The sequence below is a fragment of the Hyperoodon ampullatus genome (assembly GCF_949752795.1).
Source record: "Hyperoodon ampullatus genome assembly, chromosome: 7".
Lineage (NCBI taxonomy): Eukaryota > Metazoa > Chordata > Mammalia > Artiodactyla > Ziphiidae > Hyperoodon > Hyperoodon ampullatus.
The window spans coordinates 105,883,733-105,910,258 of NC_136920.1; the positions used below are offsets into that span (position 1 = coordinate 105,883,733).

The 26,526-nt window shown below is 41.0% G+C and overlaps 1 protein-coding gene across 1 annotated transcript in view; it reads left to right on the forward strand.

Moving 5' to 3' along the window:
* Positions 1-6,073: 6,073 nt before the first annotated feature.
* SLC35F2 (solute carrier family 35 member F2) overlaps positions 6,074-26,526 on the forward strand; it is a gene marked incomplete at its 3' end in the record, with an annotated part of 47,545 nt that continues 27,092 nt past the window's right edge. Inside the window, exon 1 of the mRNA XM_079708547.1 lies at positions 6,074-6,344. Within this exon, the coding sequence (XP_079564673.1) occupies positions 6,235-6,344 (110 nt within the window). The 5' untranslated portion in view covers positions 6,074-6,234. The remainder of the gene's footprint in view (positions 6,345-26,526) is intronic.

The following is a 26,526-nucleotide window of genomic DNA, read 5'->3' on the forward strand; positions in this document are numbered from 1 at the left end:
GATACTTCATTGTAAAAAGAGGAAAAGGGCGAGAAGTCTGAAATCTTGCTAAGTCCACCTCCTTAATTTGGGATAATTCTTTGTAAAAAGAGGAAAAAGGGGGGAAAGTCTTAAATCTTGTCCTCAAGGTCCACTTCCTCAATTTGGGATGATTCGCTGTCCATTCATGCACTCCACAGACGCAGGGCACATCAAGTGGACCGTGGAGCTTTAATCCGCTGCCTCCGAGGCTGCACAGAGAGATTTCCCTGTCTCTGCTGTCACAACTCCCGGGTCTCAGGCTTGGACCTGGCCCCGCCTCTGCGCGTAGGTCGCCGGAGGGCGTCCGTTCTTCGCTCAGACAGGACGGGTTTAAAGGAGCCGCTGATTCGGGGGCTCTGGCTCCCTCAGGCAGAGGGGAGGGAGGGGCGCGCAGAGTGGGGCGTGCCTGCGGCGGCAGAGGCCGGCGTGACGTTGCACCAGACCGTGGCGCTCCGTTTGCTTTCCGGGGAAAGCCATCCCCGGGTTCCGGGACCCCGGCAGTGGCGGGGTGCACAGGCCCCCCGGAAGGCGGGGCGGACAGTGACCTGCGCTCGCACACAGGCCCCGCGGCGGCGGCGGCAGCAGCAGCCCCAGCGTCCCACGCCCGTCTCCGGGGTCCGCGCCTTTAGCCGCGGCTCGCGCCCATCTCCGGCGCTTCCCAAAGCAGCCCTCTTAATGCCCTCTCCTCGCGCACCAGGAAACAAAAGGGAAAAAAAAGCCTCTTGCCTCTTCGGCAGCTCCAGACCCTTTCCCCGGACTCCCTCCGGGCTAGCCGTGGTGCACTAACCCCCTCAGGCTCTCTTCCTGCCGCCAGCCCCAGTCCTCTCCCTGCGCTCCGCTCCGACTGAAAGCCGATACCCGAGGCTCAGCTTCCAGCCCCGCCCGCCCCGTAGGCCGAGCAGACAAGCCTCTCGGGCTGGTGTGTGCCTGAGGGCACCGATCCTCTGTGCCAAAATCTCTCTGCTTTGCCCTCCACACCCCTGTTGCTGTGCTCTCCTCCGCTACTCCGAAGCTTCCCCCCTCCGCCACCCGCAGTCTCCGCCCGTGAAGGGGCTTCTAGTGTGTGGAAACCTTCCCTCCTTCACGGCTCCCTCCCACTGGTGCAGGTCCCGTCCCTATCCTTTTGTCTCTGTTTATTCTTTTTTCTTTTGCCCTACCCAGGTATGTGGGGAGTTTCTTGCCTTTTGGGGGGTCTGAGGTCTTCTGTCAGCGTTCAGTAGGTGTTCTGTAGGAGTTGTTCCACGTGTAGATGAATTTCTGATGTATCTGTGGGGAGGAAGGTGATCTCCGCGTCTTACTCTTCCGCCATCTTCCCAGGGTCCGACTTTAGTTTATCTTAAACGTTGGTTCCAGTTTAAGGGAGTCTTAAATATTGATATCTGCTTTAGAATTTTTCTTCTTTTTGATCCTTTTCAATAAAAAAGTTGAAGTTCATTAATATTATGGTATTTTTAGTATTCACATATGCCTCACAGGGACTTCCCTGGTGGTCCAGTGGCTAAGAATCCGCCTTCCAACACAGGGGATGCTGGTTCGATCCCTGGTTGGGGAACTAAGATCCCACATGCCACAGGGCAACCAATCCCGTGCACTGTAGAGCTCCCGCGCCACAACTAGAGAGAAGCCCGCACACTGCAACAAAGGGCTCATGGGCCGCAACAAAAGATCCTGCATGGGGTCTCTCTTGGTGGCGCAGTGGTTAAGAGTCCTCCTGCCAATGCAGGGGACACAGGTTCGAGCCCTGGTCCAGGAAGATCCCACATGCTGCAGAGCAACTAAGCCTGTGAGCCACAACTACTGAGCCTGCACTCTAGAGCCCACAAGCCACAACTACTGAGCCCGCGTGCCACAACTACTGAAACCCACGTGCCTAGAGCCTGTGCTCTACAAGAAGAGAAGCCACCATGATGAGAAACCCATGCACCTCAATGAAGAGTAGCCCCTGCTCTCTGCAACTAGAGAAAACCCATGCGCAGCAACGAACACACAACGCAGCCAAAAATAAATTAAAAAAAAAAAAAAGATTCCACATGCTGCAACAAAGATACCGCGTGCCGAAACTAAGACCCAACGCAGCCAAATAAATAAATAAATATTTAAAAAATATGCCTCATAAAAGAACATAACACAAAATCATAAATGCTTAGAAGTATAATCTTATGTTTTTTGATTGATGACAATCTTAATATGACACTTAAATATCCATAATGGCTTTTATTATATAATATGTTGTGTTTGGTGAGATTTAAAAGTATGTTTATTTACAAACAGGGGAGAAAATGTAGTGGGAAAGAGGCTCATGCATGCTTGTCAGTTAAATCACAGAGGCAGCCGGGTGACCCTGATTTCAGAGCCAGTCAGTTATTATTCTCAAGATCTTGGGCAAGTTACTTAATCTTTCTGAGCTTTAGGTTACTCATCTTAAAAAATAGTGCTAATAAGCTAACCAGTGCAAATAAGCCTAGCATTTTGGAAAGTATTTGTGGCAGACTATATTTTCCAAAGATGGCTGCAACAATAGCTCCCATTCCAAGCACTCATGTTCATGTGACTTTGACACATATCCCATCAAGAGGTGGGAGTTTCCCTGGTGGTCCAGTGGTTAAGACTCCGTGGTTCCAATGCAGGGGGTGCGGCTTTGATCTCTGGATGGGGAATAAGATCCCACATGCCCCACGCCGCGGCCAAAGTATAATAATAATAATAATAATAATATTAATAAAAAGAGGTGGGGGTTTTCTTATTTAAGTTGCCTTAACAAATTACCATTGACTGTATGCCTTAAACAACAAATATTTATTTTTCACAGTTCTGGAAGCTGGAAGTCCAAGATCCAGGTGCCAGCATGGTTGGGTTCTGGTGAGAGCCCTCTTCTGGGTTGCAGACTGCTAACTTCTCACTGGGTCCTCACATAGCAGAAAAAGAGCAAGCCAGATCTTTGGCTTCCATGAGGACCTAATTACCTCCCAAAGGCCCCACTTCCAAATACTATCACATTGGGAATTAGATTTCAACATATGAATTTTGGAGGAACAAAAACATTCAGTCCATAACAGGGTCTAAATTCACTCCCCTTGTATCTGGATGGATTTGTAATTATGGTGAAGATGATACTATGTGACTTCTGAGATTAGGTCATGAAAGAAGATACTGAGAAAGAAAATAAAAAGCAGTTTTTAACATTTGGAAGCTGGCCTGGTACTCATAGCTAGGCCATAGTTTTCTTTTATTGGATGTAAACAATCTTAGAGTACCACTCTCAGACAAGACTACTTTGAGACCATGATAAAATGAGACAAAAAAGGCCACTTCATTATTTTATCTAAACACAAAAACAAGGTCACTCACTGTGGCACCCCCAAAATACGAACTCTCCTTCTCCCTTGGTCAAAATGAGTGACTGCTACTTCCTTATCAATTGTAGTTTTATCTTCACCCTCGTCTGATTTATTGAGATACCAATCAGAATTGCATGCAATCTGACAGCATTCAGTCTAGGGTGAATCAACTCCTGCTTCCTTAGACCCTCCCTCAAACCACTCAACCAAAGCCCGAATCCTATAATAGGTTCTTTCTAACATCCTCTTACTGAGACATCCAATAATTCTCCAATGGGTTTGTTCTCCCTCACTGCAAGGAGTAATAAATTCAACTTGTTTAACTACATGTATATTCATGGTAGTCTTTGGCTGGAGAATGTAAACAATATTTTGTCTTTTTCCTCTTAGGACACTTACTTGGAGGGGAACCCAGCTGCCATGTAAGCAGACCAACTACCCTAAAGTCACCAGGTTGTGAGGAAGCCCAAATTAGCCCACAATAAGAGACCACATGGAACTAAGTGGAGAGAGGGAGATGCTGGTCAGCCCCTAGATGCTGTAGCCCTAACACCCCCCACCATCACCCCCTTGCCTTCCAGCTTCAGCTACCTTCTGACTGCAACTGCATGAGAGACTTTGAGCCAGAACCGCCTGGCCCAGACTTTCCTAAATTTCTTATCCACAGAAACCACAGGAGATAATAAAAAGATTGTTGTTTGAAGCCATTAAGATTGGGGGTGACTTGATACATAACAATAGATAACTGGAAAAGGATTAAAAATTACATATACTATCTGGCACACAGTAGGTGCTCAATAAGAGGCAGCTCTTTTTTGGTGCTTGTAAGAAGTAAGGCTATTTTGTGCAAAATCTCCAACACCTAAACAATTTTTTTCAGTAAATTTCCTCTGACAAAAACTTGTGGATTAGTGTCCACAGATCCACTCAATGTATTTTAATCCTGATACCAATGTAATGTAGACTGATCGATAATCCTCAGTAAGAGGGTGAGCTCATTTTGGAGCATTGCAGAGCAATACTACCAGTGTTACTTTTTGAGGAGCATTTTCTGTTTGGAAAATACATATAACTTTGCCCATAACTTTAGAATCCACATTAGTGGTCGACTACATTTCCTGGCCCCATTTTCCTGTGGGGGTGATATGTTGAGCCAAACATGACTTACTGAAAAATGTCTTAATTGAATATTTTTCAAATTGCAAAAGTAGTATATGCCCATAGTAAAAACACAAAGCAAAGATGTATAAAACAATTCTCCCTTATTCCCCTCCTCAACTCCCCCCCATTCCCGCCACCCTCACAACTTAAACATGTAACAATAGCCTGGTGTGTATTCTTTCACACCCTTCTTTTGCTCATATAAACACAAGTGAGCATAAAGATATGCATATAGATGTATATGTATATATAAAGATATTAAGTTACTTAGTTGGTGTTTTTTACTAAAAAGGAATCATATAATACAATTATCCTGCAACTCTGCAACTTACTTTTTTCACTTGACTACCTCATGATCACTTACAAGTTAGTGTATATACTACATCTGCATTTGTTTCTTACGGTTGTTGCAACAAGTCACCACCAATTTAGTAGCTTAAAACAACACAAGTCTATTCTCCTACAGTTCTGGAGGCCAGAAGTCCGAAATTAGTTTTACTGGGCTACAGTGAAGGCTTAAGTCGGCAGGGCTACTTGCTTCTCAAGGCTCTAAACTTCTACTGGCTGCCTTTATTCCTTGGCTTGTGGAGACCCCTCCATCTTCAAAGCTATCACTCCAAGCTCTGCTTCCATTATCGTATCACCTTCTCTCTTCTTAAACAATTAAAAAAAACATTTCATTTAAATTTTGGTGTTTCTGTAGTTGCTAAACTTGGGGTTCCTAAAGCTACATTTCATTTTTCAAAATCTATTTTCTGTCTTAGAATCTTCTCACAGCCTGCTCCCACTCCCGCCTCCCGGACCTTGCCCGGGAAGGAGGTGGTCAGGAAAAACATGGTCCCAACACCTTTCCTTTTGTCTTCCTGATCTCCTTTCCGGAAGTAGCAGTCTACCAGACCTACCAACGTCCTTTCTGTCAGTGAGTCAGGAACTTTTGGACCCCAGTTCCTAGTCCCTACTTGGCCCGCAGAAGCATCGGAAGGCGTGACCCAGGCCCAGGACACCCTAGCTGAGCGCCAAGGGTTGACATTCTTCTCTAGCACCTCAGAGACAATTCTGAATATTGAAAGGCAAACCGAACACACCGTAAGGAACGAGACACACCACAAGGACCACGAAGACATGTTTCCGGCATCCTTTTACGGATAGGAAACATAGGATTTTACCTATGTTTTGAGAAAACAAGAAACACAGAACTAAGGCGTCTTCAGTTCTATTAGATGGGAAATATCTTTTATAAGTTAGTCAGAGGGAGGGAGACTAGGTCAGGGGAGGGGTCAGCCGGACCTTCCCAGTTAGCAAAGGTCAGGCAGTAGCTAAATCACTGCTTCTTAGGTTAGTACACGCTGGCATAACCTCGATTCACCTCATTTGCTGATTTTAAATAAGGGACCATAAGAACTTGAAATGCATATTGGGTGTCACCCAAAAGTGAAGCTCGACTGCCAAGGCGGAAAAAAGAAGCGCCCTTTCTCCTCCTGCTCCTGCCTCCCCGAGGTGCCAGGTTGCAATCTGCAAATGTATTGTCTGGCCCTAGGGGCTTGACAGTTAATGATTTGCCGCAGAAGGAGCCCGCCGGCCGCGGTGCGAGCGAACCCGGGAGCGCGGACTCACTGGCCGAGCCGAGCCCCCACCGGCAGCACAGGCACCGCCTCCCGTCTTCCGGGACCCGACACGTCTAGGGGTTCCGGGCGCCGGAGACCGCGGGGCTCCCATGGAGGCCACCTCGCCGGCGGGATCCGCCCGCCCGCAGCCGCACGCGCAGGGAGCAGCGAGCGAGTCCGCCACCCTGCTGCGCCGGATCAAGGACAAACTCTTCACCTGGTGAGTGGAGGCCGCGCACAGCGACCGGCTGGGCGGCGGGCGCTGCTGGGAGCTCCCGGGTTCGCACGTGGCGGCGGCAAGCACTGGGGTGCTGGTTCAGGCGGCTGAACATGTGCTGCAGGGATGTAGCTGTTTACTGGCTTTATGAAGCTCTTGGTGTCCCTCCCTTGACCCCCTCTTAGAAATCGTGGGGATGTATTTCAGAGGATTTGAGGGGAAATTCACTGTCTGGGCATTGTTAGGTCGATCCCCAGTGGCCTCCCAGCGGGGAGGGGACGAAGTCCCCAGGGATGCTGTGAAGGAGGGGTGCCCAGTCTCGGGCTTGGTAGGTGGGTGAGCTCCTCTTCCTGCCGCCGGTGCCCACATTCCCTGCTGCGGAGCCCGGCAGAGTGGGCGGGTGATCCCTCACTAACAGTTGAGTTCACCCAAGTGAGAAGTCTGGGTTGAGTTTTGTGGTGCCGCCCCGAGGAAATCCAGAGCCTGCCTCTTTCCCGGACTGAGCGAGGCGACGTAGCCACCTTCGGGTCTGGGGTCCAGGGAAGCCTGCTTCTCTTGTCACTGTGTTACGTGGAAAATAGAGAGAAATGTGCTCAAGGGATCGACAGAGACTCTGGGACGGGGAAAGCATTTCTGTGGTTACTGGACGACTCGCATCCTGGAAATACAGATAACTCAGGATCTAAATAATGAAAGCGAACGTTCACTGAGCATTCACTATGTCACGTACTGTGCTTAGCGATTTATATGGATACTATCATTTAATCCATACCATTTTATGAGATAGCACTGTTGTTATCCCTGCTTTGCTGATGGAGAAACAAAGAAGGCTTAGCAATTTCCCCAAGGCCATGCGATGACCTGTAAGGGGTGGTGCCTGCCAGCCCCAGTCTAAACTGGGCTTAACTACTCCTGGCCGCTGGCACTTCTTTTTTTTTTTTTTTAAGATTAACAAAGTGAATTTTCCATTAAAGATTGTGAAAACTGTCTTAAAAAGTCATACTATATTCAAAACTAGATCAATAATGGTGTATGTATTTTTTCATGTAAATAAGTTTTAAATAGCTGTGTGTGTGTTTAAAGGGCCAAAAATCACCTTGTATTATCCAGCTGTATACAGTATGTCTGATAAATTTAGCCATAAGTTCTCAGCTGGGAGACAGTGTAGTGTAATGTCTAAGGGTACAGATCCTGGACTCAAATCCTGTTTTTGTGCCACTTACCAGCTGGGTGACCTTGGGCAAGTCACTTAACTTCTCTGTGCCCCACTTTTCTTACTTGTAGAATGGGGATAATAACAGTACCTACCTTGTTGGGTTATTGTGGAGATTAAGTGGCTGATTACGCAGGAGTGGCAGACAGCCTTGTTCATGGTACTATGCATGGGTTAGTTTACACCCTCCATTCCTGGGTGATAGGAAGATGTGGTGTTGCTTCAGGAGATGACAAGCAACCCTGATGAGAAGACAGACAATATGGTGGGTTAGTTGAGCAAGACATAACAAGGATTAGCAATAATTGTTTTTTCCTAATGCTCTAATATTTTCAAAATCTGGTATGTCTTACCAGGAACATCGGATAGCTTCCTAGATAGAAGATTTCTTCTGTTTCTGAACACACTTTTTTTGTGCCTCCCTTATGGATTTTTACTTTCTTCCCTGTGTGATAGCTATTTATGTGTATCTTGCATTCCTGATGGATGAAGTCCTTAACAGCAGGAATCAAGTCTTTTAAATTTTTGTATTTCCCACAACCCCATAAATGAATGAATGAGGGATGACTAAGGTTCTTGAGGCTTCCTTTCCATTCTGCCATACTCCCTACACTCTTCCCTTTATTGATCTTTATTCTGAGGGTCTTGGGCTGGAGCTTTTTTTTTTTTTGGTTGGCTGAGCTCTTTTGTTCATTAAGATTTTCAGTCCTACCTCTGGCAACCGTCCAAACACGAATTCTTGTTTGCAGTTTCTCTTTGTCTAACCCAGCAATCAGAAAAATCCAGTTTACCCGATATCTAGGACTTCTTATATTCAGTATTTTAAACTCTCAGTATTAAAACTCATCCCCTAAATTTGAGTTTAGCTCCATGAATCCCTAACCGTTATGGGACAGAGAGAGGTTGGTGAGTAGATGTGTTATTATCATATGGATAGGATATAAAGGAATAGTTTGTGACCACAAAACTGGTTTCTACTCCTTTTACCAAAAGGAGGCAATAATACCTCTTTTGGCAACTGGGTACTAAATAACAGAGGAAAAGTTTAGGACCTTGAGCTGGTTCTGTTTTCATTATGAGAGGGATATATTCTAGGTAACACCAACTCCTGATATGCCTGCCTCAGTAGTAGACAGATAACTTTTTCTCTATGATTAAAAATATCAGGTCACTCGTTCAATAAAAACTTATTGAGGACACACTACATGCCAGGCATTCATGATAATGAGCACTCTATGTTTCCAAGTAGACTCTGCTTGTAATTTCAGCTTTTGTCACTTATTGCTATCAACTCAAATGACAAATACTATGATAGGAGGATATGGATTTCCAGGAATACCTGAGGATATTATTTAATCGTATGTATACTATCTAGCAGATTATATCCTAATGTATACTCTAATTCACATATGACAAAATGCATGTTTCTTATAATGACTATCAAATTTATATCTCTAGCAAAAATTGTTAATTATTATTTCACATATTTATCCTTTTCCCATCAAATAGATGGTAAGCTTTTTGAGGGCATAGGTTTTATCCCATTCTTTTTGTAGTACAGTGCAGGACATGTATTCATTCATTCAGTCTTTCATTCGACAAACCTGCAGCATCTATGATGTTCTAGGTTCTCGACTAGTCTCTGTGCTATTAAGATGAATAGGATATAGTTCCTGTTCCCAGAGAACTCATGATCAAATTATGATAAGAAGTTATGATAAAAAAAATCATAAAAAAAAGAAGTTATGATAAGTACTGTGGAGGTGAGCATAAAGTACAGATGGCACAACGGAGGCCAGGGCTCAAGTCCACCAGCATGAGGGAGCTCGACAGAGAAGGTGATCAGGAATTTGAAGCATGAATGAGTTTTCCAGGTGGACTAGGTGAGGAAGGACAGTCCAGGCTTAGAGATGCCAAAGAGTATTTTGCTCAAGGAACTGCAAATAGCTTGGTTTGAGGGGGGCACAGTCTTGAGGAGGAATGAACAGTAGTAGTTGGTCCGTCTACACGTGTACTCCTTGTTACTGTCTAGTAAAGGGCCTGGCCCTTTGGTTCTTCCTTTCTGTTTGGTTTCCTCATTTCAAAGGTTAAGGCGCAGAAATTTGGAAGGAGTCATTTAGTGGTGTTTAACTGTACAGCCTTCATCTATTCACTCAACAAACATCTACTGAGCATTCACTGTGTGCACAACACAATCCTAAGCCGATATGTAGCCCTCCTGAAAGGTACTGTAAATTGAAGAAATTTCTGTGGCCCTTGCAAGTGGGGGATTAGGGAACTCTAGATCCTACCAGTCTCCAAAATATCTTCTCCCTTCCCCTTTTAATTTGCAAGATTAATTAATATCTGCCTCTTCTACTAGACTTCAGGAGGTAAGGAATCCAATCTAGTTTTGGTCACTATTGTATTCTCTGCCAAGTGTAGCGTTACCTTGAAAATACGTACACAATGAATATCGGATGTGACTATATGAATCCTTAATTCCAAATAGGAATTTTATAATAGATCACATCTCTTTAAAAAAATTTTTTTTTTCTATTCAGCACTATATGTTTATGACCCAGTCATGTTTTTTTCTTCTACTCCATTGTTTTTCAATCTCAACCTTATTGACATTTTGGGTCAAATAATTCTTTGATCTGGGGGCTGGCCTGTACACTGTGGGATGTAGCAGTATCCCTGGCCTCTACCCTCTAGATGCTAGTATAGCACTCTCTCCACCTCCTTACCTCTGAGTTGTGATAATCAAAAATCTTTCCAGACATTGTCAGATGTTTCCTGGGGGACAAAGTGACCCTGGTTGAGAATCACTGATCTAGCCTGTTGTTTCTCACTATCTGTGGTTCCATGGTCCTTCAGTGATGGACACTCAGATAGTTCCAACTCCCAGCCACAAACAACACTGATGAGCATTCTCAGACATGTCCCCTTGTGTACTGGGGAAGAGTCGATGGCCAGGCCTGGTCAAGTCCCTCCAGGTGGCTTTAAGTAGAAGGGAGGGGATGAATCCCAGAATGGAGAATCCTTGGGCATTACAGAACCACTGTTGATTGCTTTTGTTTGGCACCCCTCCATCAGGCTGTTCTGTGACCATGGCTTTATCACCAGCTGCTCTGGAAGAAGGAGGAGGCAGTCTCTCTAGGTTGTAACCGATTAGCCCTAGGAGCTTGGAGGGAGGTGGGTGGAGGAATGGCTCCTGGCTAGAAAGCCTGAACCTTTTTAACTTCTCAACACTGCAGGAAGTTGTTAAAGGGATAGGCAGTAATGCAATGTAGGGGAGAGGTAAGGGTTTACATTAAAAGCCTTCCACTTGGCCTCTGGCTGTTCTGTGCCCCGGGTATAGTCCTGTCCCTCCCCCAGACCAGTTCTAGGAATAACCTTTGGGTTATTCCTGCTTATCTCTTCTCCTTTCTTCAGGTTGATTTGGAGGAATATGAGATGGCTGCCAGTGCTTATTTCCCATCTTGACAGCACGTCCAGAATATTTCTGGAGTCCACCTTCCCCTCCAATCCTTATTATCACTACTTCAGTTTAGGCCTTTATCATTACTTGGACTTTTGTTGTAGCTTCCATCCATGCCTCCACCTACCCTAAATCATATTATTTCACAGGAACCAGAGTGATGTCAAATAAAATTAAAGGGTACCAATAGCTGCCATCAAATGAGAATTTACCCCCTATCAAGGCATCCTACTAACATTTCATCAGTCCTTATAAAAAGTTTTTTTAGTCCCTTTGATAGCATAGAAGTAACTTGCCTGAAGGCACATGCTTAGTGAGAGGCACAGTTGAAATAGTTTCATTTGATTCCAAACCAGACTGTTTTACAGTACTATCTCAGAAATCTCACTGCACCATGTTCAGGCTGAAACCTTTTGGCTTCCTCCCATCACCTGCACCAGTGGTTTGCAAATTGAGGGAGCTCTTGGGCTTCCCTGGAGACTCCTCTGGGTCCATTATGGGGGCAAATTAGGAAACAGAAGCTGGTGGCTCCTGGGCTGGCCTCTGACCCCCACCCGTCTGTTGCTTTGCCTGGTTTATAGTTGGGCTTCTGTGCAAGATGTTTGAAGAAAGGGTTCTGCAGCTAAAACGAGACTGAGAGCCACTGGTTACTGGATGGAGCTCAAGCTGTGGCTGTTGCTACTGCTCCTGGCTGTTGTTCCCCTCTTTGCCTTCCTCCCCCCTCCTCTCCTTCCTCCTTTGTTTTCTTCTTTACCCGAACACAATTATTATATTTTTAGTGGTTTTTATTATGGTAAAATATATATAACATAAAAGTAACCATTTTTTTAGTGGTTTTTATTATGGTAAAATATATATAACATAAAAGTAACCATTTTAACCATGTTAAGTGGCATTAAGTACATTCACAATCTTGTGCAGCCATCACCGCTCTCCATTTCCAGAACTTGTTTATTATTCCAAACAGAAACTCTGAACCTGTGTAAACACGAACTCTGCAACCCCCTCTACCCTCAGCCCCTGGTAACTACCATTCTACTTTCTGTCTCTACAAATTTGACTCTTCTAGATCCCTTATATAAGTGGAATCATGCAATATTTGTCCTTTTGTGAGAACTCAAGGTTCTTGACGTGAACTCTAAGGCCCCCTATCACTGGCCCACTTCCCTCTCCAAGCTTATCTCCCAGAACATCCATCTCTCATGTGGCGGCCCAGCAATAACGGCGTGCCTCTGAGTCCCTTGCTGTTACACATCATAGTCTGCATCTTTACACCTGTACCTCCCTCCTTGAATGCTTTCCTATCTGACCTCATGGCTGCTTAAAGACTCTTTGTAGACGGCATCAAGTCAGGCAGTCTTCTTCCCTGGCTCCTTGCTGTCTCTCTGTTGGATGTCCTTCCTCTATGCCCTTCAGTTACCTGTTTCCTAACTCATTACGTTTACCATATTGTGACAAAAAAGGTAATTTTCACTAGCCATAGCTGTGGAAGAAGCGAACTGGCTCTTAAGGTAACTGCTTGTGTATATAAGTTTTGGTAAGTTTGTTAAAAAGTTATAAAGCTTCCTAATATTATTATTTACTGAGGAACACAAGAGAAAATGAATCATTTCATGCAGGTGAATTTTACAGAAAACTTATGACCCACTCTTTTAAAGTATTAAAATTTACTTTTAAACCCAATTAAAATGACACTGTTTATGTAATGGATTACTGACTTCTGTTAATTAATTTATTCATAATTTTGGGCAGCAGTTTTTCAACATTTAATTGGTTTGTATCAAACAACTTTCTAGGGTAGGCCAACCCATTGAATTACTTAGTGGGTCCATTTGCAACTAATCCTGGAGATTTTACCAAGGGAAAAAAAGCCATTATTTAGAAGTCTTCATGGTATATTTAAAACAGATATATGAGACTACTTGCCTTTTAATAAACAAAGTGCATTCAACATATCACCTTTTCTTCATGATTCAGGATCATCATTATGATGATTATGATGATTAAAAGTATTATGCTGAGTGGTTGTAATATGATCAGAGGTTAATTTTTTGTCTTATTTTTTTCTGACTTCTTTCTTACAGTTGGCACACATGATTTTTTTCTGTATTACTGAGCATATCTCTGAAAATCTGCATTCTTTCTAAATTATGACTTCTAACCTGTTAACGCTGTAGAAACCAGGTAACCCAGTTTCTTAGAATTGCTCATAGTGAAAATATAAATAGGCCCTGTATAAAGATTTAAATGGTTTTTATTTTAATAAATTATAAAAACTTTAAGTCCACAAATTTTTGGATTTTTTGGGGATGGTTACAGGAGTCTATGTTAATTAAAGTCATCAGATAAGTAATATGTCACAAAAACTTGGTTATTTATGCTAATGATGCAGAGAAAGTTTCCATGAAAAACCACCTTTGAGTCCCAAACTTCTTTCTAGTCATTTTTTGGAAACCAGAGTATTTAAGGAACATTTTAACTCAGTTTTTTCAGTCCAACAAATCCTACTGAGAGCTTGAGGCTAGTATTATTGAGAGCTTGAAACTTAGAGCTTCCCAGAGGAGTACTGCACAAAAGAGTTTAGGAGAATATTTTCTTAAGCTTTTCACTGTGGTATCAAGCCAGAGATAAAAAAAATAATAAAAGCCAATCTTTGTTGAGTAAAGTTTATTTAGTATACCTAGAGCAACTTCACTATTCCAGCACCTCATGTGGATTAACTCATGTAATCCTTACAATAATACTCTGCAGTAAGTATTATACTATCATTGCCAGCCTACTGGACACATTTGGAAGCTGAGGCACTGAGAGGTTAAATTGTATTCCCTAACAGGATTAGTCACACAGTAGTAAGGAAAGCAGCCAGGTTTCATCTCCTCCACCAAGTCAGTCTGGTCACAGAGCCTTGCTACTAACCAGAGTGGTGACCCTGCCTCCTATGAGCTGGGCAATAAACAGAAAGAAAAGGCCTTGGACAATTTAACCCCTAGGGTTTTTGCTCTGGGTTATTTGTATCGCCTTGGGGTGCCAGAGAGTATATAAATTCACAGGATAAATATAATGCTCTTTCTGGGGCATCATTTAATTTATTTTTTAGATTCCAGTTGCACAGAAGTGGATTAATCATAATCCCTGACTCATGACACCCTTTCATTGTTGGCCCATGAATAAGTTAATTTTTTTTTTGTGCAGTAAGTTCCTGTATACCTACAACGAGCCCTAAAACTGGAATTGTGATGGTAATTTTCATCTACCTATTAGTCATCTCCTCTTTCATATCCCTTCTTCCCCAACCAAAGATAATCACCATCCTGAATCCTCCTTTCACCATTTCCTTGCTCTCATTTTGATATAGTTTGGTACCTCTATGTATTTCTAAAAAATTATTTTTTATTATCTTTTTTTTTTTTTTACTTTTTAAAAAGGGTATGCTATATATAGTCTTTGGGATTTATTTACACACCTATATCACATTGCTAAGTTTCATCCATATTGTTGCCTGATGCTGCAAAACACTCCCTTTTGCTTCATATATTCTTTCCTGTGAGTATACCACATTTTATTTACTCATTCTCTTGATGGGCATTTGGGCTTTTTTCTATGTTTTTTGCAATAGTGAACAGGACTTCTAGGAACATTCTTCTACATGGCTCCTATTGATCACTTGTAAGAGCTTCTTTTATACACACACATGCACCTATACATACATCTAAGAGGGGAATTGCTGGATTATAGGGTATGTGATTGTTCAACTTTATAAAATAATGCCAAATTAGGTTTTACAGTTTAAACCACACAAAACAGAAAAAAACCCAAAACCCTCAAGTCTTGAAATCTGTATTTTTGTTTGATAATCAACAAGGGATGTACATTTAGATTTTCCAACGGTTAAAAAAAAAAAACTTCTTCAAACTTCCTATTCAGCCTCCGCCTCAATGGGCAGGCAGTATTAGCAATTTAAAATTTTATGGGTCGTGGCTTCTTGGCTGCCCACTGAGAACAGGGTTAGTCTGCTTTCTTTCGTGCATTTGCCGGACTGGGCTGGGTAGAGAGAGGGCTGTATATCTGTCACACGGTCATAAACTCTAGTCATCTAAACTCTTGAAACAGCAGCACACTCATTACCCAATACTAATCTACCCTTCCCCCATCCCTGCGCCCATCTTGTCAGCCCTCCTGGATCTCCTGTTCCTAGCCTTTGGAGGGTGTTCACCTGGTGCCCCTCTTAGAATTCTCACACAGGAGTCTGGGGAGAGGGAGAATCCTGGAGGTAGAAGCCATATCCTCTACATGTTGCCCACAGTTTAGTGCTGCCCCCTCCCCCCTTGTAGGCTGTAGGACTCAAGTTTCTCTGACCTGTGTCCAAAGAGAATAGGTGAGTTGAATATGTGTTTCAGACTTTCTCATTTCAGCCAGTCAAAAATTGGAGGACAGAGGGAGGATATCATAAATAGATTTTATGTCATCTTATTTTCATTAGAACACCCCTTATTAAAATAATTCATTGTAGAACATATAATCAAACGAGTGTGTTAATGCCCATTGTTAGAGATGCAGGGTAGTTTGTATCAATTGGTCTCCCTGTATGGTATTATAATCCTCAATATTGTATATTTTATTTTTGTTCTTATCAGGGAGGCACTGTGTAGGATGAGAAAATACAAACTGAACAGCTAAAACTCAGTTTCTCACCTATTCAATTGTACTTGTAATCCCTTTCTTACAAAAGCTTTTGTGAGATTTAAATGAAACAACACATATAAGCACTTAGTATGGCACCTGACACACAGTTGTTTTTATTAAGCCACCTCACTTTTGTTAGGTTAATAATAAAGGTTTCTTGAGTTCATAATAAATGCAAGTAGCATCCCCACTGTCCTTGGTTTCAGTTACCCGTGGTCAACTGAGGTCTGAAAATATTAAATTGAAATTCCAGAAATAGACAATTCATAAGTTCTAAATTGCGTGCTGCTCTGAGTAGCATGATGAAATCCTGTGCCGTCTGCTCCATCTGGGACTTGAATCCCTTTGTCCTGCGTGTCCTGCCCATTAGTCACTTGTAACATCTTGGTTATCAGATTGACTGTTCTTGTGTTCAAGTCACCATTATTTTACTTAAAAATGACCCCCAAATGAAAGAGTAGTGATGTTGGCAATTTGGATATACCACAGAGAAGCCATAAAGTGTTTTCTTTAATTGAAAAGGTGAAAGTTCTCTACTTAATAAAGAAAAAATTGTCAGCTGAGGTTGCTAAGATATATGGTAAGAACAAATCTTCTAGATGTGAAGTTGTGAAGAAGGAAAAAGAAATGTGTGCTAGTGTTGCTGCAGCACCTCAAACTGCAAAAGTTACAGCCACAGTGTGTAATAAATGCTCAGTTAAGGTGGAAAAGGCATTAAATTTGTACCATAAGATATTCTGAGAGAGGTCACATTCACATAACTTTTATAACAGTATATTGTTGTGATTGCTCTATTCTATTAGTTACTGTTGTTAACCTCATTTATAAATTAAACTTTATCATAGGTATGTAGGTATAGGAAAAAACATAGCACATATAGGGTTTAGTACTATCCACGTTTTTGGGCTTCCACTTGGGTTCTTGGAATGTATCCCTCATGGATAAAGTGGAGGGGGCTACTGTACTTCCAATATAACAATGATTATCAGCCACACTGCTTGGGCTGCTCTCCAGGTTCTATCACTTACTAGCTGTGTGATATTGGGAAAGTTGCTTAATGTCTTGTGCCTCAGTTTCTTTATCTATAAAGAGGAATAAAAGTAGTACCTACCTGGGACTTCCCTGGTGGTCCAGTGGTTAAGACTCCATGCTTCCACTGCAGGGGGCACGGGTTGGATCCCTGGTTGGGCAACTAAGATCCCACATGCTGCGTGGTGTGGACAGAAAAAAAAAAAAAGTACCTACCTTTAGGATTGTTGGGAGGATTAAATGCATTAGGATTATGAAATTGTGAAATCGTTAGAACAGTGCTTGGTACATAGTGTGAACTCAACAAATGTCAGATATTGTCATTACTACTGTAAACAATAACAGTGGTAACAGTAATAATAATAATGGTAAAAATAGTAACAACAACAATAATAACAGTACTAGATACTGTGTGGATATGTATATAAGGGGGAGGCACAAAAATATCCATGACAGTTTCTGCATTTATAATCTAGTAAAACAAATACAACAGGCATATAGAACACTACAGAGAGGATGTAGAAAATGGGAAGGAAAGTTACAATGCAAATGCCGTAGGAGTTGAGAGGACATCATTCTGGTACTGGGCACCCTTCTTACTATCTTTCTTCCCACAATTATTTCATTTTCTTAGCATAGAGGAATGGAAAGATCACAGGCTTTAGAATCTTGTTTGGATTTTAATCTAGTGTTACTATCTATTTGTCATATCAACTTGGTTAAAAAACTTTGAACTTTTGCAAAATGTTACCTACATTTTAGGTTTGTATGAAAATCCAGTAAGATAATATATGTAAAAGCTCAATACAGTGACTGGCACTTGTCTCCCTTTTATTGTATAGACGGTGAGTATTAGTATGTTTCCCTTGTATTCTTGACTACCTAGGAATCATGCAGGACATAATATGTAAGGAAATCACTGGATTTCCAATTTTTACTTTTGTTGGTTTGAATAAAACTAGTTCGGTAGTTTCTGTCTTGATGGCATGGTTTCATTTTTTTCCCCAGAAAATAATGAAAGTGTTTTAATCCAGGATGGCTCCTGATCAACTTTGTCTGAAGTTACTTAATAGGCTTTTTACTTGATGTGATTATCTTGTTACTAAGGCCATTCATTGAGATGAATGTAAATAGTTAAATAATATTATGATTCAAGTATTATTTTAAGTGTTATATGCAACTAAGTTGACTTGGAGTATTAGTTTTCTAGTGCTGTCATAACAAATTACCACAAATTTAGTAACTGAAAACAACACAGATTTATTATCTTACAACTTCCTTAGGGCAGAAATCTGACACAGGTCTCACTGGGCTAAAAGCAAGGTGTCAGCAGGGTTTTGTTCTTTTCTGGAGGCTCTAGGGAGAGTGGATTTCCCTTCCTTTTCCAGTTTCTAGAGGATACCTGCATTCCTTGGCCGTTGGCCCCTTCCCCCATCTTCAAAGCCAGCAACTTTGCACCTCTCTGAGTCTTCTTCTGTAGTCATACCTTCCTCAACCACAGATGGGAAAGAGTCTTCCTTTTAAGGACTCATCTCAATGTACTTAACCATAATCACATCTTCAAAGTCCCTGTTGCCATGTAAAAGGAAAAAATTGTATTTTCCTAAACTCAGTACTTCTGACAACAAATGTCAGGGTGGGGGTGCGTGGTTTTCTCACATCAACCAATTCTTCAACTCTCCAGACACAAATTGGGTGTCCTACAATTTAGTTATGACACTATTTGGAGCTAGTGCAGATGACGCAGGTTAAGGACTCAGTCCCCAAAGATTGCCCCCATCCCCCAACTGCCCATTTCAGACACCTCTCACAAGTCCCAGGTTGTCACCTTGTACGTCTGATCAACCAGCTATAAATCAGAGGTTCCCATAACCTCCTCCTCGGGTTTGATAATTTGCTAGAGTGGTTCACAGAACTCAAGAAAAGTTTACTTGTTAGATTACCAGTTTATTATAAAAAAGATACAACTCAGGAACAGTAAGGTAGAAGAAATGCATAGGGCAAGCTATGGAGGAGGGGGCATGGAGCTTCCATGCCCTCTCCAGGTACATCACCCTCCCAGCACCTCAGTGTGTTCACCGACCTGGAAGATCTCTGAATACCTTGGTTGGGGTTTTTATGAATGCTTTGTTATGTAGGCACAAGTGATTAACTCATTGGTCATTAGTGATTAACTCAGCCTCCAGCCCCTCTCCCCTCCCTGGGGGTGGAGCTGAAAGTTCCAGCCCTCTAATCACTGGCTGGTTCCCTTGGCAGCCAGTCCCCCATCCTTAGGGGCTTTCTTAAAGTCATATTATTAACATAAACTCTGGTGTGGTTGAAGAGGGCCTGTTATGAATAACAAAAGATGATTCTTTCACCTTTATCACTCTGCAGCTATTTCAGGAACTGGGGATGAACAAACAAACAAACAAAAAAAGGTGCTCCTTTCATTCTTATCATTTAGAAAATTACAAGGGTTTTAGGATCTGAAACCAAGACTAAAATATGTATTTCTTATATCATAATATCACACTATGTAAAGTGAACTATTCACAGGTTCCAGGGTACTAGGACATGGACAGTTTTGGGGACACATCATTCTGCCTACTACATTTGGTGATAGAGTCTAAAATTGGTTCCAATAAAAAAAAAAACAGCTTTAGAGCACAAAGAGCACCTGGATGCTGGTAAAAATGTAAGCAATAATTCATAAAATGTCAAGGAAACCTTTTTTAAACCTTTTCTCAGCTCATCTAACCCACACCTTCTGCACATGGTCAGTGTTTGAAATAATCAACCAAGAATTGGTACTCCTTTCAGGTTGTACCACAGGTTTGAAAGAGATTTGGTAGCTGCTAATTTCTTTGGATGAGCTGCATCTCTAGGCTCCAGGCACGCTGGAGAATTCACAATGCCATTCTCTCTGCTGAGACCCTATAAGCAGATAGGGTAGGGGGTCCCTGGAGAAAGAGAACCAGGCATGGCTTTCTTGACATTAGAGAAAAACTTAAGCCATTTTGTGATCTAAGCCTGGACACAATGCCCTTGAACAGGTCTCAGTAATTAATGATCTTAAGGGAACAAAAGAACAAATGAGTTCTTAGGCAAGAGAAGTAACAGTAGCAAAGAATAAATCAGTTATAAAGGCTCTCAGTTCTGTTTCAATGGTAAAGATAGCCTGAAGCACATTCTTGGGCTGTTTTACAGAATTGAGGCCCCCCAACCCCATCCCCTGCCCAATGCAGCTGGAACCTAAGGAATGATGATGTTGAGCTTTTCTGACCCACGAGATTTCGGTCAACTAAAGCTTGGACTCTGTCAACCTTTGTCTCAATTCTATGCTGAATTCTTCTCTGCTCAAGAATTAGAATTAGCAGAGAATGAATATGCATATACCCTCAGCTTCAGACTTCCCCAGTTTTGCTGTTGGGGAGACACTGCTTTGGGAAAGATACCTGTTGTTCTTACTTGCTGCAAGTGATAAATCCTTCCTTCTCCCACTCTTTGGCTTGGCTGTGTCTTTTAGCTCAACACCCACTAAGAAGTGAACCCAGTTTTCGGGTAACAGAACAGCAGTTCCTATTCCCTTTCTGTTAACCTGAGAAACTTGACTTCATTCTTTGCGTCAGATGAAATATCACTTCATGAGGAAAGCCTTGCATGAAATCTCAAATTAGGTTAGGTCCCATCCCAATTGTTTCTTTACTGTTTTTCTTCACTGCTGTGTTGTGAATTTCATGAAGGCAGGCTCTCTCTATATTATTATTCTATATTCCCAGAGCCTGACATACTGTCAGGAACTAAAAAAATATTTGCTGAATTGAAAAGGATACCATTAAGAAGATGGTAATAAAGGTCACCATGGGTTATTGCAATTGCCTGCCTGGTGGACTATTTCCACTAAGCAGTTTCTACGTAGGTGTGGTGTACTACTGCAAAGGCTACCCCTCTTCTGAAAAAAGACACAGTTGTTAACTTGATTTGATCATCCCTGAGATACATCATCTCCCTTGAACAAGCTGTAGCTTTCTACTCCACAGGCGCAGTTACCTTCAAATACCTCAAATGCTTTTCTCTCTCCACACTTCTCTATTTGTATGAGGATGAGTGTGTGTGTGTGTGTGTGTTTCTGCTTAACTCTGATTTTCTAGAGGGCTTGATATTGGTAGACTTCTCTTTTATTGGCTGTGGGAGGATACTGTGATGATTAAAGTTGCCAGATATTGCAGAAGGTTATATACTTCAGTAGTGTGCATAGTATTTATTAAATTGCTTGGCGTGTGTTAGGATATATTTATGTACAAAATTCCAAGTAAAATGTAAAATAATCATAATTCTATGATAACTGATTTAATTCTATGCAAACCGAGTCTGCAGTTATTATGGAATATTTTATCTATTATAAAATATATGGGGAAATATAATATTGAAGTCATATTCAATGATCACATAAGAAGTCAGGCATTTATAGAGAGAGATGGCACCAACCTGTATTTTTGCAGCCTCATCCATTGTCATCAAACATTTGGTTATAGAAAAAAAAGAAGAGATGAATCCTCTACTCTGAAGTAATTTTAACAGAATCATGTAGGAGAGAACATGGTGGGCTAGCAGAAGCACTCTACTTAGTGTTGGGGTTTTGTATTTTGTACCTAATTCTGCCACTTTTGAACAACATCAGTTAGGTGACCCATTTCACCTCTCTCAGTCTTGGTTTCTTCGTCTGTAACTCCACAGCACTGTCAAATGGATCAAAAATCAAAGAGGGTAGAGAGAAGTTTTTGTAAATTGTGAGGCACTATAAAAAACATAAAGTTAGGTATTCTGATGGGGTCCATTAGTGTGAATGTAATAAATAAATAATATTTGATGATGATGGATGCCCCATTGGCGAGTCCAGGGAGCTTTAAGTCAGCAGTTTGGAAACCTTGAATTGTCAGCTGAGAATCACAGGTAATAAGGAGGTTGGGGGAGAAGCAAAGGTGAGCTGTGAATCCACATTAGCGCAAGGATTCAAAATGAGGAGTCCAAGAAGTCTTCTAATGTTATGTTCTCTTCTGGTCCCCTCACTTTACAGGTTTTTATAGAAAGAAAATAGATTTTTAAAAATAGATTTCTCATTGTTAGAAATCTTGCTATGTACAAACTGGATAAAGAAAACAACAAAAGTCCTATAATCACACCCAAATTCTCCATTAATTTTAAGGTTCAATCAGGCAGTTTGATTCATCGACCAATCTAGTCATTGATTTCTTACCTTTTTCAGTAGTATCCTTTGGCTCTAGGCCCTCTCTTGTTTCTGCAGAGTCAGAATAGAATGAGAGTTCCAGAAACTGTAAGAGTTGTTAAGGCCAGAGGTTGAAGTTCATTTTGTTTGAAAACATCCTGAGTTACAACTAAAGTGACTGGATGTAATCCAGTGGGTTACTTGCTGGATCTAGACCCACACTAAGCTTGCTCTTCTCTAAACTATGTTGTATTGTCATAGAGTACCTCAAAATTGGTTAGCTTCTCCCCTCCCCTTCTAGTGTAAGAAGTTCATATGACATACGGGGAAGTTAAGTAGAGAAAAATATTTTGCTAATTTCAAAGTGTCATATTCCTTTATTCTGTATAATAATCATAAATACAAGAAAATATAATGGGTGTTATAATTTATGGGACAATTTATGGACAAGCTTGCTTCATTACTTCATTAAATAATAGACTGTGGTTTTGGCAAAATTTTATGAACATGCTTCTAGCATTGAAGATAAGAAAGCTGATATCTGAAACTCTGGATTCCCGTTCCCTGGTGGAATTTTCCACTTCTGTATATCATGATCAGTTCATGTGGGGGTGATTGGGCTATAGATAAATTTGCTCTTGCTGTTCAAACTTACATTTATACTTGAAAATAAATGTATTAATTTATAATGAGAATTGTTACTGTTAAATTTGACAGCTGTTTATAGTGAAATCATCCCAACTGAAAAATCTACGCAGGAATGACAAGATATGGTGTTGTTTGTTAAATCTAGAACAAGGACAAAAGAAAGTATGTCTCCCCTTACTTCATGACGTCTTTTCTTCTACTCTTGGTATCTGACTTCCAAGCAGTTAAGATTGACTTTTTAATGGATTCTTGTTGCTGTATAGGACTAGAGGAATTGTAATAATTTGGCAAGTTTCCTTTTTCTAGGATTTATATTGCCCAGCAGAGCAGACAACAGTCACTTTGTCCCATTTCAATATGCATTGCAACTTATATTACATTTTCATTTTGAAGTTGAATGCTTGCTTTTTTTAAATTTTATTTTTCCACATCTTTATTAGAGTATAATTGCTTTACAATGTTGTGTTAGTTTCTGTTGTACAACAAAGTGAATCATATGCATACATATATTCCCATATCCCCTTCCTCTTGAGCCTCCCTCCCATCCTCCCTATCCCACCCCTCTAGGTCGTCACAAAGCACCGAGCTGATCTCCCTCTGCTATGCAGCAGCTTCCCACTAGCCATCCATTTGACATTTCGTAGAGTATATATGTCAATGCTACTCTCTCACTTCGTCCCAGCTTCCCCTTCCCCTACCCCTGTGTCCTCAAGTCCGTTCTCTACGTCTGCGTCTTTATCCCTGCCCTGCCACTAGGTTCATCAGTACTGTTTTTTTATATTACATATATATGCGCTAGCATGTGGTATTTGTTTTCCTCTTTCTGACTTACTTCACTCTGTATGACAGACTCTAGGTCCATCCACCTCACAACAAATAACTCAATTTCGTTCCTTTTTATGGCTGAGTAATATTCCATTGTATATATGTGCCACATCTTCTTTATCCATTCATCTGTCGATGGATACTTAGTTTGCTTCCATGTCCTGGCTATTGTAAAAAGTGCTGCAATGAACATTGTGGCACATGTCTCTTTTTGAATTATGGTTTTCTAAGGGTATATGCCCAGTAGTGGTATTGCTGGGTCATATGGTAGCTCTATTTGTAGTTTTTTAAGGAACCTCCATACTGTTCTCCATAGTGGCTGTATCAATTTACACTCCCACCAACAGTGCAGGAGGGTTCCCTTCTCTCCACACCTTCTCCAGCATTTATTGTTTCTAGATTTTTTGATGATGGCCATTCTGACTAGTGTGAGGTGATACCTCATTGTGGTTTGATTTGCATTTCTCTAATGATTAGTGATGTTGAGTATCCTTTCATGTGTTTGTTAGCAATCTGTATATCTTCTTTGGAGAAATGTCTATTTAGGTCTTCAGCCCATTTTTGGATTGGGTTGTTTGTTGTTTTCACATTGAGCTGCATGAGCTGCTTATACATTTTGGAGATTAATCCTTTGTCAGTTGCTTCATTTGCAAATATTTTCTCCCATTCTGAGGGTTGTCTTTTCATCTTGTTTATGGTTTCCTTTGCTGTGCAAAGCTTTTAAGTTTCATTAGGTTCCATTTGTTTATTTTTGTTTTTATTTCCATTACTCTAGGAGGTGGGTCAAAAAAGATCTTGCTGCAATTTATGGCAAAGTGTGTTCTTCCTATGTTTTCCTCTAAGAGTTTTATAGTGTCTGGCCTTGCATTTAGGTCTTTAATCCATTTTGAGTTTATTTTTGTGTATGGTGTTAGGAAGTGTTCTAATTTCATTCTTTTACATGTAGCTGTCCAGTTTTCCCAGCACCACTTATTGAAGAGATTGTCTTTTCTCCATTGTATATTCTTGCCTCCTTTGTCAAAGATAAGGTGACCATCTGTGCGTGGGTTTATCTCTGGGCTTTCTATCCTTTTCCATTAGTCTATACTTCTGTTTTTGTGCCAGTACCATACAGTCTTGATTACTGTAGCTTTGTAGTCTGAGGTCAGGGAAGCTGATTCCTCCAGCTCTGTTTTTCTTTCTCAAGATTGCTTTGGCTATTTGGGGTCTATTGTGTTTCCATACAAATTGTAAAATTGCTTGTTCTAGTTCTGTGAAAAATGCCATTGGTAATTTGATAGGGATTGCATTGAATCTGTAGATTGCTTTGGGTAGTATAGTCATTTTCACAATCTTGATTCTTCCAATCCAAGAACATGGTATATCTCTCTGTTTATATCATCTTTGATATCTTTCATCAGTGTCTTATAATTTTCTGCATACAGGTCTTTTGACTCCTTAGGTAGGTTTATTCCTAGGTATTTTATTCTTTTTGTTGCAATGGTCAATGGAAGTGTTTCCTTAATTTCTCTTTCTGGTTTTCATTGTTAGTATATAGGTATGCAAGAGATTTCTTTGCATTAATTTTGTATCCTGCTACTTTACCAAATTCATTAATTAGTTGTAGTAATATTCTGAAGTTGCTTTCTGGTGGCATTAGAGTTGACACATTTCCAAGTTACACTGTAGAATAATTTGTTTTTGTAGCCCATAAATAGTTCCCCCTGCTGAAGATAGGCTAATGGAGGCTTCAAAAGGCCTCTTTCTCTGGTGGCTTTTTAAATTTTATTTATTTATTTTTTGGCAGTACGCGGGCCTCTCACTATTGTGGCCTCTCCCATTGAGGAACACAGGCTCTGGACGCGCAGGCTCAGTGGCCATGGCTCACGGGCCCAGCCACTCCACGGCATGTGGTATCCTCCTGGACCGGGGCACGAACCCATGTCCCCTGCATCGGCAGGCGGACTCTCAACCACTGCGCCACCAGGGAAGCCCCTCTCTCGTGGCATTTTTTACCTTTGCAGCAATTCAGCCTACCCATATTGATTCACATATTGGATAAAAAAATGAATAGGACATTGTTTCTGCCTTTTAGTAGCCTACAACCTACCTGGGGAGCCAAACACATACTAAGTAGAGTATAATGTGGGACATTTTATTAGATCAGCAATCTTTAGGGTTTTCCTCCATTATAAACCCCTTTTCATTACTTCTCTGCCAGGAATTAATGTATTTTGAAACTCCTCTAAATTGCATCTGTTAAGTAATAATGAATTTATTTTTCCTTCTCTCTCTTTTAACTAATCAAACACTAAAACTTCTGATAAGCAAGAGAAAATGAATGTTACCATGCTTAGTTGGTAACTGAAAGTAAGTAAATGTGATGTTTGGGTTTTTCATGGGTAAATGTGGGGGTTCTGTTAGGCTTAAAAAATATTATGGAACCGTTTAAATAAAAATAGAGACTATTACCTGCTGTGATGTACTCATCACCCAATAATTATCAACTCATTTCATTTGCACTGCTCCACTTCACCCCTTCTGGATTATCCTAAAGTAGATCTCAAGCATCATATAATATCATGCATCAATATTTCAGTATTAATCTCTGCAAGATAAGGGCTTAAGAAACATAGTCATAGTACCATTATTCCACTTAAAAATTAACAGTAGTTCCTTACTATCATATATCTTGTCCATGTTCATATTTCCCCAATTATAACTTAATTTTAAAAACAGTGTTTTTAAATCAAGATGCACATAAGGCCCATGCATTTCAACAGGTTGTTATATCTACATCTCTTTCTTCTATACGTTTCCTCTTCCTCTTGGCTCTTTTTTGTTGTTGTTGTCTTTTTCTTTTCTTGGCTCTTTTTTTTTCTTGCAGTTTATTTTTGAAGAAACAGTTCATTTGTCATGGAGAGTTTTCCACACTCTCAGTTTTGCTGATTGCATCTTTCTGGTGGGTATACAGTATTTCCTTCTCAGAATACTGTTTTTAAATGCAGAAAATAAAATACATAGGATTATAGTGGAAATAAATTACATCTGTTTAGGTATTAAACTATTAAAAACACATTATGATGTTAATATATGTGCTTCATTTCTTTTAAAAAAACACATTAAATAACAAGAT